Source organism: Nicotiana sylvestris, chromosome 3 (assembly GCF_000393655.2).
Source record: "Nicotiana sylvestris chromosome 3, ASM39365v2, whole genome shotgun sequence".
Classification (NCBI taxonomy): domain Eukaryota; kingdom Viridiplantae; phylum Streptophyta; class Magnoliopsida; order Solanales; family Solanaceae; genus Nicotiana; species Nicotiana sylvestris.
The window spans coordinates 210,506,155-210,523,524 of record NC_091059.1 but is presented as its reverse complement, the minus strand read 5'-3'; the positions used below and the strand labels follow the sequence as shown (position 1 = coordinate 210,523,524).

General features: G+C 36.6%; 1 protein-coding gene across 1 annotated transcript; it reads right to left on the bottom strand.

Annotated features, from left to right (window-relative positions):
* Positions 1-12,075: 12,075 nt before the first annotated feature.
* On the bottom strand, positions 12,076-16,982 carry LOC104245015 (4-coumarate--CoA ligase 1). The gene is made up of 5 exons (XM_009800561.2): positions 15,881-16,982; positions 14,850-15,048; positions 12,935-13,148; positions 12,728-12,830; positions 12,076-12,362 (listed from the first exon to the last, which is right to left on the bottom strand). Exons 1-5 carry the CDS (start codon positions 16,886-16,888, stop codon positions 12,243-12,245), a joined length of 1,644 nt encoding a protein of 547 aa, XP_009798863.1. The 5' UTR covers positions 16,889-16,982; the 3' UTR covers positions 12,076-12,242.
* Between the last annotated feature and the right edge of the window lie 388 nt (positions 16,983-17,370).

Below are 17,370 nucleotides of genomic sequence, written 5' to 3'. Positions count from 1 at the left end.
TAGGGTCTACTCGCGGTGGTGGTTCGTCTATACCTTCTCCTAGTTCTGGTCCTTCTTCCAGAATCAGAGATTCCCTTTCTCACAGATCTTCTTCTAGGGATAAAGAACCTTCTGAACCATTACGTGAACCTTTAGTAGAGGAGATAGTCCCTACAGAATTATCTTTTTACCATGATAGGGAATCTCTTAAAAACCAGGTTTCCGCCTTAGACCGTGCTGACGCTTACCGCACTCAAATTACAGAAGTTTTGACTCATGTAGTTCGCAAAGACTGCCATTGGAGTAATGATTTTTCCATTATTATCCCTAATCCAAATCAGAGAATTACTTCTTACTTGACTCGGTTCTCTTTTGTTTATACATACCCTTTCACTTTAGGATTCAAACCAGCTATTGACCCAGTTATTCTTGAATTTTGCCGTTTCTTTATTGTCTGTTTGGGTCAAATTGGCACAATAATATGGAGGGGTGTTGCCTGTTTGAGGCATCTAACCAATTTGGTTGACGTTTCCTTTACTTTCCCTCACCTGATTCATCTTTACTCCCCTAGACTTTTCCGTAATGGCATTTTTACCCTAGTGGCCAGGAGTAAGAGGGTTTTAGTGAGCCTTGAAGATGACAAAGACCGTGGCTGGTACGCCCGATTTGTTGCTGCCCCCACTGTTGGTTTAGTGGGTGAGAATAACGTTCCCTTCCCTGAGAAATGGAATTTTGCACGTAAGTCTTTTATCCTTCCCGTACCTTTTTCCTTCAAGTTTATCAACTTCTCTAATTTTTGCTCCTCCTTTTTTTTAGCAACCATGGGAGTGGTGGAAAATATTCCCAATTTTCGTGGTTGGGTAGATAAATTGCTGAAGGCCGCACAAAAGATGGTAGGTCTTGGAAAACACTTTCTAACCATTACGGTTGGAAAGTAAAGACTCATGGTAAGAGTTTTATATCATCTTTCACGCATGTATATATTTTTCTTTATGGTTCTAACTTCCATCCTTCTTTTTATCAGGATTTGCTATTAGAGGAGTTACTATTGAAATAGTTGCAGCCTCTCGTGTCTCTTCGGGAACCCGTACTACTTCGGGAACTTGTATCTCTTTAGAAAGAGCCCGAGAAATAGTCTTGGGTTCTTCTTATACAAAAAGGAAAACTATTGAAGAAGGATACTCTGAAGAAGAGGAAGATGGGGGTTCCCTGGTGACGAGGCCACGAGCTAGGAGACGCATCGTCTCTGATGACGAAGTTGAAGTTTCCCCTCATCTTTTTGTTCCTCTTACCCAACCTGTTGAAACCCCAGTAATAATTCCTAACGATGACGTCACTCCCCATGATACCCATGAATCTATTGATCAACTTTTCTTCAGTGGTTTTGGCAGTGGAAGTTTAGGGTCTGTTTTAACAAAATACCCTTATATTCTTTCTCAACTTCTGTGCCTATGATTCCTTCCTTACTAGCCCCACCTATTTCTGTTCCTTCTTCTACTGTTTTCACTTCCTCTACCGCTCCTCCTTCAACAACTCCCCCTCCTATCGTTCACCATACGGAAGCGGGCTCTTCAAGTAGAAGTGCCGCTATGAGGAGGGTAACCATTGAAGTTCCTACTGATAGCAACCTTTTGAGGAAGTTAGGTCAGGCAGACGTATGGCTGGAACCTTTAATCAGTCCAATTGAAAAAAGCAAAGCTGGAGAGCCATAGTTCCCTGACTCTAATGAATGATATCGTACATGCCACTTTGAAGGTACTTTCCTTCTCTCCCTTCATTATCTTAAAAAAAATTATCTTTGGGATTCTTATATTCTTATTTCCTTTCCTTTTTCTTAGGTCAATCTTATCGGCACAGAAATGATGAGCAGAATCCCTCTCTTGGAGAAGGTAGCACATGATTCTCAATTGGAGGCGATCAATTGGAAGGAATAATTTGAGAGTGCATAAATTGATATGGAAGATTTACAAGAAGGCAAGAGTACCCTAGAACAGCAGGTGTGGGCTTTAACTTCAGAGCTAGCGGTTGCAAAAGCTTCCTCAATCCAAGAAGAAAAAGACAAAGAACGTCTCGAATCTTCCTTCTCAGAGCAACTATCTAAAGCCAGAAAAGAGAACATAGAATTGAAGGCTCTTTTGAGTCAAAAAGAAGTTTACGCTGGGGAGCTCGTGCAAAGCTTAACTCAAGCACAAGAAGACCTTCGAGTCTCGGCTGACAAGGTTTGTGCTTTAGAGAGCTCTCATGCCTCTCTTCAAGCTTCTTACAACTCCACCTTGGCTGAAAATGAAAAGCTAAAGAATGAGATTGCTGATTGGGAAAAGGATTATGAGACCCTTGAAGAAAAATCTGTTGTTGAGGTAAGTTGGGCATTTTTGAATTCATGTCGAGATACCCTAATTGAAGCTGGCCAAGAAAACTTCAACCTGGAGTTGGAGTTAGCTAAGATCAATGAAACCATTGAAAAAGTTCAACAAACTCAGAACTTCCCTTCTCCCGTGGTTGAACCTCCCGTAAATGTTGAAGCTGATAAGGGTATCCCGACTCTTTCAAGCCCAATCGAGCCTGTTGTTGCAAGCCAAGTTGAAACCGTGTATGTTGATGCGCCTGCCCAAATTGAGCCCACTGCTATTGATGCTCTTGCTTTAGTTCCACACACTTCTCAGTGACCAGTTTTAATCATTTGAATAATTTTTTTTTTGTTTTTATTTTGGATAATTGCAATCAAACCTTTAGCTTCATTTGAGGGTTGGATTTGGAAACGTAAGTCCCCAAGTCTTTTATGGGGCAATTTGTATAAACAATTTCATAGCTTTATGACTAAGTTCGTACACAGTCTTCAGTTTTTAGATATTAAGAAGTTTTTCATGTTATTATCTTAAACATCTAGCTGCTTTATTCTTGCCTTTATTTTTAAGGACTTATAGAATAATTCGCATTTTTGTTCTTCGAAAATGCTTCTGTTAATCTCATGACTAACTAATTAAACATGAGTTTTATAAAAGAGGACCCTTTTATATTTCAACACTTAATGAAGAAGACGTCTCAACCTCATAATGGTGTTACCATACGATAAAAGAAATAGAAACACACATGTTTCTTTGAAATAACTTTGACAAGTTTTGAATAACACTTTACATGTATTTGAATTACATCTATAACTTTCTCGTAATTATTTTTCTTGTAATAGATTTTTTCAAAAGAAGAATAATAGACACATGGTTTTTTCTTATAACCCATTTTAGTACATAGCCTTTACCCTAACTATAGTGAGGTTTTTCTTTGGCCTTAGCTCGTGGCTTCATCTCGTGACCTTGTGACTTTTACTCTGCACTTGACTCTTTTAGACTTGATTTTTCTTAATCTTCTTTGCCTTCTTTATACACATATCTGTGTATATTATGTAGTCTCCCAAGTGTTTGAGTGTTGAATTATGAAGCCTCGAGCACTTGATAGATTCTCTCATTTGGTCCTTTTCCTGAAAAGGAAAAACATACGAGACTTGGAGATGCGATTTTAGATGAAGACTGCTTAACCCGTATGAATTTTTATCAGAATAATTGTAACCCTAGGCCAGTAATTTTAGGTTATTCTGTGTGCCTTACAGGTTGTGACTCATCATTTAGTACGGGTTAGCTTTTTGCCTATCATCTAAAATTATTAGTAAAATTTTAACAATTCAAAAATTAAATTTGAAATAGTGATACCTGACCGTGGGTATTTCTTAGAAATAGTATCTCTTCAAATGAATAGCATTCCAATGTGAAGGTATTATCTTGCCATCCATTGTCTCCAACTCATATGCTCCCTTGCCTGCAATATCACGAACTCTATAGGGTTTTTCCCATGTTGAACTTAATTTACCCGCGTTAGCTGCCTTTGTGGATTGAAAAACCTTTTTAAGCACGAAGTCCCCCACTTTGAAGAATCTGAGGCGTGCTTTTCGGTTGTAATATCGTTCTATGACTTGCTTTTGTGCTGCCATTCTTATCAATGCAGCTTCTCTCCTCCCCTCGAGTAAATCTAGATTGACCCGCATCTCCTCGTCATTAGATTTTTGTGTCGCCTGTGTGAACCGCGTACTTGGTTCCCCTATCTCAACTGGAATTAAAGCCTCAGCTCCATAAACCAACGAAAACGGTGTTTCTCCTGTACTTGTTTTTGCAGTTGTGTGATATGCCCATAAAACTCCAGGTAACACTTCGGGCCAGTTACCTTTTGATTCCTCTAATCGTTTCTTTAAATTATTGATAATAACCTTGTTCGTTGATTCTGCTTGCCCATTACCCTCCGGATGATAAGGTGTTGACGTAATCCTTTTAATTTTCCAACTTTGAAAGAATTCTATGATTTGTGCTCCAATAAATTGAGGACCATTATCACACACAATCTCCTTTGGTACACCGAATCGACATATGATATTCTGCCAAAGAAAATCTTTGACTTCCTTTTCTTGCACCTGTTTAAATGCTCCTGCCTCCACCCATTTAGTAAAATAATCAGTGAGTACGAGCAGAAATTTTACTTGTCCTTTTGCTTGTGGTAATGGACCCACGATATCCATTCCCCATTTCATAAATGGTCATGGGGCAATGACCGGATGTAATAATTCTGCAGGTCTATGCATATTGTTACCGTATCTTTGACATTTATCACATTTGGCCACAAAAGTTTCTGTTTCTTTTTCCATTTTAGGCCAGTAATAACCTGCCCTAATTAAGGTTCTTACCAATGGCCTTCCTCCTGCGTGATTCCCGCAATATCCCTCGTATATTTCTTTCATTACATACTCCGTTTGTAAAGGTCCGAAGCATCTTGCTAGGGGACCACCGACCATTTTACGATACAAATTGCCTTGCTTTAAGCAGTACCGAGCAGCCTTCTTTCGAAGCGCATGAGCTTTCTTCTTATCATCAGGGACGGTACCATACTGCAAAAAAGCAACAATCTCGTTCCTCCAATCCCAAGTTAAATTATTAAAATTTATACCATTCTTATCAGGATCGAAAACTGAATGAAACAAATATATAATTGAGGCGTTTGCATCGCTTGCCACATCAGCTGCAGATGCGAGATTAGCTAGGGCATCTGCTTCAACATTTTCATCCCTTGGTATTTGTATAACTTTTCAGGTTTGAAATTGCTTTATCAATTCCCGTACCTTTTTTAAGTATTGTTGCATCCTTGCTTCCATAGCTATATAAGTCCCCAACATTTGATTACCCACGAGTTGCGAATCACTCTTAATTATAATCTGATTTATGCCAAGCTCTCGTGCCAATTCTAGACCTACAATCATAGCCTCATACTCCGCTTCATTATTAGTTATAAAGTGACATTTAATAGCTTGTCGAATGGTCTCACCCGTAGGTGTTACCAAGACAATCCCTAAACCTGCACCTTTTACATTAGATGAGCCATCAGTAAATAAAGTCCAAGTTCTCGGGTTATCCCCATTGAATACCTGTAATTCTTTTTCTGCTTCTAATTGCATCTCTTGGCTAAAATCGGCCACGAAATCAGCTAACACTTGTGATATTATAGCAGTTCTAGGTTGGTACGTGATTTCGTATTCACTCAACTCTATTGCCCACTTAGCTAACCTACCTAATAGTTCATGCTTATGTAATATATTACGTAAAGGGTAGGCAGTTACTACGGCGATAGGATGACACTGAAAGTAAGGTCTTCTAGATGCCATGATTAATGCAAGTGCAAGTTTTTCTAACTGAGGATATCGCGTCTCCACATCTAACAAATATTTACTAACATAGCAGATAGGGGATTGTTTACCTTGTTCTTCTCGGACCAAAACAGCGCTTACCACAACTTCCGAAACAACAAGGTAAATGAGTAGTCTTTCCCCAGCCTTTGGTTTTGCCAGCAAAGGTGGATTTGATAAGTACATTTTCAAATTCCTGAGTGCCTGTTGACATTCCTCATTCCATTCGAAATGATCCTGCTTCTTAAGGGCTGAGAAGAATTTGAAACACTTCTCTGATGATTTAGAAATGAATCTTCCCAAGGCTGCAATTCTCCCTGTTAATCTTTGAACTTCTTTCTTGTTTGAAAGTATATCAGGGATTTCCTCAATGGCCTTGATCTGTACAGGATTTACTTCAATACCACGGTTAGAAACGAGAAAAGTTAAAAACTTGCCTGATGCAACACCAAACGCACATTTTTTGGGATTTAACTTCATATTAAATTTGCGCAAAATTGAAAATGTGTCAGATAAGTGTGATATGTGATCTTTTGAATACTGAGTTTTAACAAGCATATCATCTATATATACCTCTATAGTCTTTCCTAAATACTCTTGAAACATTTTGGTAACTAACCTCTGATACGTTACACATGCATTCTTCAGACCAAAGGGCATTACTTAATAACAATAAGTCCCCCTGTCTGTTATGAATGAAGTTTTTTCTTCATTTCCCGGATCCATTTTAATCTGATTATAACCTGAATATGCATCTAAAAAACTTAATAGTTCGTGACCTGCAGTTGCATTAATCAATTGATCTATGTGTGGTAGTGGAAAAGAATCTTTAGAGCAGGCTTTATTAAGATCTGTGTAATCTACACAAACCCGTCACTTACCATTCTTCTTTGGAACTACAACAGCGTTAGCTAACTAGTTAGGATATTTTACCTCACAAATAGAACCACTTTTTAGCAATTTTTGGACTTCTTCCAGAATCACCTGATTCTTGAAAGTTCCTTGCTTTCTTTTCTTTTGCTTGACAGGAGGGTACGATGGATCTTCATTTAGTTTATGGGTCATCACCTCCGGGGTATTCCTGTCATGTCAGAATGGGACCAAGCAAAGCAATCCACGTTAGTTTTCAGAAATTCAATCAACTTACCTCTCATACCTTGGCTAAGATTGGCTCCAACATAGATTTTTTTATCAGGACATTGAGCAAATAACACGACAGGCTCTAATTCCTCTATTGTTGTTTTGATATTTTCATTCTCTTCTGGTTCTTGAATGGTATCAGGCCTTGAATCTACATCTGTTTGCCCTTGTTCAGTTGAGGTTTGTGTTGTGGTGATCTCAACTGTCTTCTGTGATTGCTATTTACCTTTATCTCTCGTGCTTGTATCTGCAACAGAGTTGATAGCCCTGGCTATATGTTGATCTCCACGAATTTGACAGATTCCCCATGGCAATGGAAATTTAATAACTTGATGCAAGGTTGAAGTATCCATTTCGTGGATCCATGGTCTCCTAAGAATCATGTTGTAAGTCATCTCCATATCTACCACCTGGAACTTTGTATCTTTAACGACTCCTTCAGCGAATGTGGTGAGTGTTACATCTTCTTTCGTGAGGACACTAGAATTATCAAATCTAGATAGAGTATGCACCTTTGGTATCACTTTATCCTCAGATTGCATCTCACGTAATACTCTCAGTAAAATAATGTTCACGGAACTACCTAGATCAATTAAAACTCGTTTCACATTAGTATCATATATAATTAAAGATATTACCAATGTGTCGTTATGAGGGGTTAATACGCCATCTACATCTGCATCATTGAATGTAATGTTGTCTTCCTCTAAAACATGCCTCACCCGTTTCCCTTGGGTAATTGTTACTTTGGAAATTTTGTTAGCTGCAGTATATGATATACCCTTGACGTCTTCACCCCCACTTATAACGTTGACAGTTCTTTTGGGAAAAGATGGTTTTGGAGGCTCCTGCCTGTTCTTCATGTAAGCTTGCTTGCCTTTCTCACTGAACAACTCAGTAAGGTACCCTTGTTTTAATAAATGATCAACTTCACTTTGTAAAAACCTGCAATCTGCTGTTTTATGTCCGTGGTCATTATGAAACTCGCACCAATGGTCAGGGTTGTGCCTATTTGGGTTCGATCTCATTTCCTTTGGCCATCGAACCTTATCTCCCATGCTTCTCAAAATAGCTACGAGCTCGGAGGTGCTGACGTTGAAGTTGTAACCACCGAATTTCGCTTTTAAATTTTTATCATCATCTCGTGACTCATAGTTATTTCGCTCGTTCCTGAATCTTGATGAAGATCCTGATTCTCTGTTTCTTGATCTGTGATCGTACCTTTGATTATCCTGCTTTGACCGTGAATCCTTTGTCGCAGGTCCCATGTAAGGCTCGTACTTGTTCTTACCGGATTTTTTTTGGTCTCCGCATGCCTCAAACTTACCTTTTCTTCTTTTTGAAATCGTGGAACAGTATCTTCCTCAATCCTCAATTTCGTGCTATACTTGTTATAAACATCATTCCACGTTGTAGTTGGGAATTCTCGAAGGCTTTCCTTGAGCCTCCTTGTAGCTTCCAAGCTTTTTTCGTTCAAATTACTTGTGAAAGCTATAGCTAGCCAGTTGTCAGGTACACGCGGCAATGTCATTCTTTCTAGGTGAAATCTATCCACGAATTCTCTAAGCAGTTCTGAGTCCCCTTGCTTGATATTGAAAATATCCTCCATTCTTTTCTCTACTTTTTGAGCTCCCGAGTGTGCTTTGATGAAAAAATCTACAAGCTCAGCAAAAGAATTTATAGAATTTTCGGGTAAAAGAGAATACCATGTTAGCGCTCCTTTGGTGAGCATTTCACCAAATTTTTTGACCAATACTGATTCAATCTCCTGCTTAGTCAAATCGTTGCCTTTTACACCCGTTGTGAATGCAGTCATGTGATCTCATGGGTCTGTCGTTCCATCATATTGTGGAATATCAGGCATTCTGAACTTTTTTGGAATTGGGAGTGGAGCAGCACTAGGCTTCCAGGGTTGCTGTGAATATCTATCCATATCTACCCCTTTGATTATGGGCGGCACCCCGGGTATCTGCTCTATGCGCTCACTTTGCTCCTTGAGCTGTTTCTGCAAGGTTAGTACCAAATTTTGTAAATTTGAATTAACTAAATTACCTGGTTCTCCATCCTACGATTCACTGGAGGTTCCACCGCTGCCTGAATTAACAAGCCCGGAACGAGGGTTCTCCAGAGTATTGTTATTTGGAGTAGGTGTGGGGGTGCAGCAGGTTACTGGCTAACCAAGGCATGAACGGCTTTATTGACCTGTGCGGTAATATGTTTTTGCAAAGCCTCATCCATAGCTTCAACATTTTCGAATTGAGCCTGTCCATCAGTATGAGATCCCTCAGGAGTGCCTTCACGAGATCGCCGAGGAGAGCCTTGTGGAGAAATAATCAGTGCGTTATTATCCTGAGGGCCTCTCTAAAGTTGTTAGTTTATTTGATTTTCTTGGTTTCCTTGGATGTTGTCATTGTTGTTCGACATAGTTGATGCAACAAGGAAAGTTAAGCGAAAAGAAAATAGATTATCAGATTTCCGGTAACGGAACCAATTTGTTTAACCAAAAAATAAAATTTTAGTCAAATCTAGAATTTAGAAGAACACAAGTTACTGATAATCAAAAGAGTATATAAAAGGAAGTAATTTAGGTAACAAGAGAGTAATCAAGAGAAAAATACGTAAACCAAAGTTTATATCAATAGTATTTTGTGTCCTTACAATTGATCAGATGTCCCCCTTTTATAGATATCTTGGAGATATACGTTTTGCCCAAATCATAATGAGACTATTATGAGTAATTAAAGATATTTAATGCTATGTTACATAATCATTATATTTAATACAAATTCTCTAACGTATTCCACATTTAATGCCTATTAAATATCGTATCTGCACTCTTTTCTATTGCCAGATTCATTCCTTTTGATTCTCAAACATAAATGACTTAGATAGGTATGGGTGCTGGGTTATTTGTATTCCTGCCCGTGCCTCTTCCTCTGCCATTTGCTCGTATCTGTTGTAACTCGTGCCTCTTGGCTAGTTGTAATTCTTTGACCATTTGACCAGTCTACGTGTTTCGACACGTATTCGACACTTCACCTCTATATTTAAATACAATTTTTCCCAATACACATATATATTCAGCAATAGAAATAAACACACAGCAAATTCTTTCACCAGAAAATACCAACTGGTCCCTTTTATAATACGGTAAATTCATGACACCAACACTAAAATAGGTAAAGGCTTCTTAACCAGCTAGGTTCCATCTTCTTCTCTTTTGACTAATGAACTAAACTTTCAGTTTAATCAAAAGAAAAAAAATAACCTCTGCTATTTGCTTACGGACAGTGAATGTCTTTTTTGCAGAAAAGTGGACTTTTGCCTATCTTATTGAATCAAAAAGAATACTATCACAAAATAAAGTTTTCTACTTCCATTTTTAACTTTTTCAATCACGATTCATAATGGGTAACAGCCTTCAGATCCTTATAACAAACAACATGCTTTCACTACTAAGTTTGTGTCATCAACAATATAGTAGGAATTAAATTCATAAATTATTGTACTCTCGCAAACCAACGATCGACTTTAACACCAAATAAGATCATAATATTGCAGTAGGAGAACACATAATATCAAGATTTTTTTTTTTTTAGTTTTCGACCCTTTCAATAGTACTTTAATTTTCAAGAATCCAAGATCAAGATGTGTGTTCTAATCAAAAGAACACAACCATGGCTCTGATACCATTGTAGGATAAAAACGAGGGGCAAGAACAACGAGTTGTGTACCTTATTGACGCAGCGGAAACCGTTGAACTCACCACCAAAAGAATTGTCTCAAGTCGAACTTTGAATCACTAGGAAACAAAGTTTAATTCACAAACTAAAAGCCTTCCTTTCTGTGTATGTGATTTTGGTTGGGAGAAGAAGAGAAAGTTTTTCGCACTCTGTTTTGATAGTTCTTCTGTAGAACAGATATATAGAAGATGATTAGAGGAAAAACTACTGATGAAAACCATCACTCCACGTTCTCACGTCTCTCAAAATAATGTGTGGTGGTTTTAGGAGTAATAAAACATACGTTTGTAATCTCCTTAAGTTTTATCTCTTTTAAAACGAGTCGGGTCAGTTCGCACGGGCGACTCACTACCCAAACCTTATATCCAACCGTTCAAATAAGAAAAAAATTAATATATAAGATTTTAGTTATTTTAAAATTTTACATATAAAAAAATAATTAAATAAAATATTGTCAAATGTGCAATCAATAAAAAAAAATGTCGATCAACGATTCGTTATAAAGTTTTGTGCTTTCGTAATACTATAGCTTATAAATTTTTTAAAAGAGCCAGGGAGGCCAGGTATACATAGCGGTTAACATGTATACTTTCTTATCCAAGGAGTATATGAGTAATTTTTATTAGGTTTATATTTGATATGTCTTTTCATATGGTCTATCCTTACGGCTACATTAAGAAAGAATCTTTGAACCAAGATCCACAATTATAGATTCTAAATTATTTTTTTGTTTTGACTTTATCAAATATGATCTCTTACTCTTATTTGTATGTCTTTTAATTTTTAATTTTTAATTTTTTTATTAAAAGTTTGTGCTTTGCTTGCATGTTCTTTTATGCCGGACTACTTGGACCTCATAACATGTATACTGATTTCGTCCTTCTTATTATGAAAACTATATATGGATGTTCATGGTTCTGATTTTTTCTAATTAAATTAAACAAAAGTAATTAAGTTGATTTTAAATATTTAAATCAAACCAAACAAATATATAGACATTTGATGGGTATGTTTGATTATCTACGATAGGATGAGCGCACAAAAACGACTCTTTTACCGTGATGCAAGATTGATTGATCAACTTATAGCTTTACCCACCTATTTACATGATTATAACAGAATACTATTGGAGAAAAGCTATTGGGTCCATTATAGGCGTAGGAAAAAGAGTTTTTGTATTTATTTTTATTTTTATTATTTTGGGGGGGGGGGGGGAGGAAACAAACGACGATTAGGGTTATAACGGTTACATTTTCTATCTTTTGGAGGAAAACAAGAGAGTTCATTAATGTACTGAGATTCTAACAACCGATAATTGAAGTCGTGGTTGATTCAGATTTGTTTCCGCAAGATAAACCTATAAGTCTCATAAACTAGTATTTATATGGAAATTGTTCATGAACAATAACATTGTATGTGAACTCATACTCTCGATATAATACTTTTTCCACAAAAATTAAGATACTTGGTACCGTATTTATCACATAAACAATGTCAAAAGATGAATAAAGAAGTCTTATAAATTAATTTACAGACATTTCGCCCGTTGCCAAACTGGAAATTATACCGTTAGGTGAAGGTAAAATTTAAAGAACATATAATATCTTCAATGGTGGACTTGTTTAGTTTGTTACCACCATCAAATACCAAGCCAAAAGGAATTAATTTGGAACACCAGCAGCCAGTCTAGCTCTCAAGTCCTTTCTAAGAATTTTTCCCGACGGAGATTTGGGTACCGTCTCCACGAAAAATACACGCTTTACTCTCTTATAAAATATCACCTGAAATTTTTTAAAAAAGGAAACAATCACTTCTTGTTCTGCATCAGAAATTTAAAATATACTAGTATAACAAAAAAATAAAAAGCTGCATTAACTTTTGCCCTCGTGATTCTATTTCCAGTATATCACGTGCTAAAAGTAGCATGGACCTCACTCACATGATTAAGATCTTGTAAATAGGAAACTACTGTATATAAATTCAACTATTCTATAGGAGTATTAAATGTTGTAAAAACAGATAAGTATAGTACGTAGTACTAGGATATATTCAATGTAAGTAGATGCTGCTTTTTGTGTTCCAGGAATAATGTCAGTGTTACAAATATAATACATCAATTAATTAAATAAAAAGAAATTAAACTAACCTGTTTAGAGATGAAATCCTTGACTTCATCCTCAGTGATGGCAGATCCATTTGACCTAACAACAAAAGCCACTGGAACTTCTCCTGCTTGCTCATCTTTCATGCTGCGCAACACAGATTTAACAAATGATGAAAATTTGGACATTTTTTAGCTGCATGGTACATTAGGCCGTTACAGTGAATCCAACCGGCTATTTGTGTAACTTACGGGACAACAGCAGCATCAGAAATGTTGGGATGGTTGAGAAGAAGGGCTTCAATTTCTGCAGGTGCCACTTGAAATCCTTTGTATTTGATCAATTCCTTCAATCGATCCACAATGAAAAGCTCGTCATCCTCGTCAATGAACCCAATGTCGCCAGTGTGTAACCATCCTTCTTTGTCTATTGTTCTCGTTGTGGCCTCGGGATCATTCAGGTAACCTACAATATAATATTTGTTTAGTTTCATTATTTTATTTCACGTCAATAAATAAAGTATATACCTAGTCAATTTTAGTTTAGAGAGAAATAAATACCATTAATTTAATACAATAGGGTTTGGTGACTTGTTGAGCCAGAGAATTGGCAGTGGTAGGTAAAGCTTTTAAGACCAAAGGCTAATAAGTTGTTGGTGGGTAGGTGAATAGTTCCACAATGTTGAGTTCAATTATTTTATGGTAAGTCCCCCACAAGTTTCCAATAATCGGTAAAAAGGCGCTCCTAGATTAGAGTTACTACAGAACTGGTCCTCTTTTGTCGATTTAGGAATGCATAGATGCCTGAATATGGCTCTCTACTACATACTGAATGATAAGTGATATTAGAAAAAGATACCAATCAATTGTACTCATTACCCGTCAATATCATCAACTATATCGATTTGAGTATAACAACAATAACCCAATATAATTCCACTTAGTGGGTCTGGGGAGGGTAGTGTATACGCAAATATTACCTCTACTTGAGGTAGAGAGGCTGTTTCCAAATAGACCCCCCGACATCCTTCCCTCCAAAAACTTCTCACCTTGCTCTTGGAGAGACTCGAACTCACAACCTCTTGGTTGAAAGTGGAGCTTGCTTACCATCAGAGCAAGTCCTATTGTCTTAAATAATATAAAAAATTTATAAATTTTTCATTCTGTTCTTATTCATTTCCTTAAAATACATAATAATTCATTTTACAAGATGAATTAGATGTTCTCTACCCAAATTAATAATACGAACCATACTTTTAATAAGTTAAGATATTTTGCTTTATTTGAGTGGGTGAGGGAGAAGGTAGGTGGTGATCTGATGTTTGCTAATTTTGGTGGCATTGGTATTAATCAAACGCTGTGTCCTAAACAGGCTGTCAGCTCTGTGGCCAAAACAAAAGGCTGAAAACTTGAAAAGTATGCAAAATAATCTTCCGCCTATTGCATATTGGTCTGGGTCTACTAGTTGGTAGATTTGTTCTTAAACTCGCTGAGGTGCCCAAAATAATTGGAAAAGATAAAAACGTGTAATTTGGAACTATGTGTGGTCACCTAACATAGGTTACCAATGGAACACTTGGTTGACATCTAGTGCCTATACGAATAATTATCATGAAAATAATATACGTATGAAAATGCGAATACCAACAATTACCAGACGTGAGACATTATTCAAACTTAGGTCGTTTTGTAGAGTGCATAACACAAAATATTGCTTGCATTAGTTTTGTGTGTCCAAATTGTCCTTAAAGTCCCTTAAAACTAAAGAATATAGGGGGCATTTTTGTAAACAACTAATTTTTTAAAAAATTGTGCAATGCATTTTAATTTTTAATATATCACACCAAACAATGTATAAAAAATAATCTCTACATACTAACACATGCATTACTAATCCCTACATTACTAATACACCATATTCAGCATTATTCTTATACACTCTACCAAACGAGCCCTTAGTGTTAATAAAGAAAATGATAGTTCCACAATGACATTAACAAACCGGATCCACAAAAATCACTTTTGTAGAAAATCTTACATTAATTATGCCTTTAATTAGTACAGCAATATGTATTTTAGATTATAATTACAATTACACGTTGTTAAACTTATATTAAAACAATGTTAGTATACAGAAATTAAAACTTGAAAGTAATAAAAGACGCACCTTTCATGATCTGGTCACCTCTAATGCAAATCTCACCGGGTTGGTTACGAGGAAGAGAGCAACCCGTATCCGGATCTACAATTTTCATCTCGGCGTTCCTCACAACAGTACCACATGCCCCTGATTTAATATCAAAGGGTTCTTTTGCAAATGCCAAACACATTGCCAACACCGGCCCAGCTTCCGTCATTCCATAACCCTATTAAACAATTAATTTAATTACTTAGTTAATGAATTTATATTTTAAAATTTATTCTAAAATATAGTAAAAAAATTACTTAGAAATAATATAATATCGTATTCTGGCTGGATAGTTTCAATCAAGTAGTCGCTCGTTTCAATTTATGTGAAACTTTTTCCTTTTCAATTAGTGCCAAGACAATAATATCTTTCTATAGTTACTAAGTAATAATTTAACCTTAAAATTTTAATGAGAGTAATTTATAATCACACAAATATTTATGATTCATTTAAGACCATAAGTATTAAAAATTTATTTTATTTCTTAAACTTCTTGCTTAGAAAAATACCGTACATATAATTAGGATTGAGGCAGTACTATAAAGCAAATGTGTGGTGTCAAAAAGTCCAACTATAATGTCCACAAAGGTGTGCAGTATTTGTATAGTTGTAACAAGTGGAAATTGCTACATTACAAGATTTTCAGACAGATTATCTGTCTCACCAATTTACAAATAGACGTTTACCAACTACGTGCAATTTACTCAGTCAAACAAAATCCATTTGTTATTTCAAAAAAATAGAAAATATATTAAGTGCAATTAAAATTTTGAGTAGTTTTAGAGGATCTTTCAAAAATATTCTTTTTTGGAAATGGCAAAACTATTCAAAGGGAAAAAAAACTCAGATGATTGTATACAAAACGGCTGTTAAATTCTAGATCATCAACTTTCATGTGCATTAAAATCCGGACTTTGATTGAGTAAAAATTAAGATAATCAGCACGTAGCTCGAATTTCATGATAAGAACATAAAGATAACATAATGAAATACAAAAATAAGAAATTTACCTGGCCAAGTTTAGCGTTAGGGAATTTGGTTCTCACAGCGTCTTCGAGTTCTTTTCCTAATGGTGCAGCCCCAGACATGACAGTCCTTACTGAGGAAAGATCATAGCTATCAACAATTGGACTCTTAGCAATAGCCAGAACAATAGGCGGCACAAATGGCCCAATTGACACCTTATACTTCTGTATTAACTCCAGGAACGGAGCAATGTCAAATTTCTGCATAATCAAAATCGCTGCACCGACTCTCAATCCACAAAGCAAAATGGAATTGAGTGAGTATATATGGAACAAAGGCAACACACACATCAATACATCCTCACTGTGCATATACAAATTCGCATTTTCACCGTCAACTTGTTGTGCAACGCTCGTGACTAATCCCTTGTGCGTCAACATCACACCTTTCGGCAGCCCTGTAGTACCAGAGGAATACGGCAGCGCAACGACGTCGTCTGGCTGGATTTTCACCTCAGGAATTTCATGCTCATCGGATTGTGTCAATTCTGAGAAATGAAGACAACCTTCCGGTGCAGAGTCAATACAAATGACCTTCACATCATTTTCACTTGCGTAATCCTTCACTTTGCCCACAAAGCACGATTGAGTTATAATAATCTTAGCACTTGAGGCTTTGGCTTGTTTTACAACCTCTGCAGGTGTAAACAGAGGATTGGCCATTGTAGAAATGGCTCCTAAATATGAAGCGCCCATAAAAGCAAACACAAATTCAGGGGAATTCGGCAAAAGGATCATAATCGTGTCCTTTTGTTGGATCCCTAACTTGTTAAGACCAACTGCAACTTTTCTGCAAGTGAGCTCAACCTCAGCATAAGTATAAATTTGATCGTTGGCTCCATTAATCAAACAGGGACGAGAACTAAACTCCGAAATGTTTTCAAAACAATAAGAATGTAAAGGTAAATGTTTAGGGATGTAAATATCAGGGAGTTTTGATCGGAAAATTAAATCTCCTGATTGCTTTGTTTCTGTAGTAGTCTCCATTGGCATTGTGGCTATGGTTTAAGTAGATTTAGAGAGACAAAAGAGAAAAAGTTGGAACACGCTAAAAGGAAATAGATTTTTAGCTATGTGTCCTGAAGATGAATGTTCAAAGATGGAGGAATATAAATACGAGCCAAGATACATAGTGTGGTTGGTGAAAGGGAGTTAATGGGTATTTAGGGTTGTTAAGGGGCAATTTTTGGAAACTTGATTTTCTATTTATTTTTTGAGATATTAGAAATATGGGAGTTTGTGGTTGGTGAGTAGTTCAGGGAATGAGGCTTTGAGGTCTTATGGTTAGGTGATGGGTAATTTGGGATTCAACTTTTTTATTTTTTATTTTTTATTTTTTGTCAAAATTGTGGTTCAAAGTTGACCTTTTGAAATTCAGCAATTTCCACGTAAGCTTTTCACCTACCGCGACATGCCGGAACGGGGTTGCTGACGGCCAGTGGACGGAACCCTTTCACCTACTGATATGTACTAAC

What these genes read in the sequence shown, in the direction of transcription:
- LOC104245015 (XM_009800561.2), bottom strand. Translation starts at nt 16,888, where the DNA reads ATGCCAATGGAGACTACTACAGAAACAAAGCAATCAGGAGATTTAATT. An exon ending in CTAACGCTAAACTTGGCCAG is followed by an intron (nt 15,049 to 15,880) that starts GTAAATTTCTTA and finishes ATTGTTTAATAG; the next exon opens with GGTTATGGAATGACGGAAGC. An exon ending in TCTGATGCTGCTGTTGTCCC is followed by an intron (nt 12,831 to 12,934) that starts GTAAGTTACACA and finishes TGTGTTGCGCAG; the next exon opens with CATGAAAGATGAGCAAGCAG.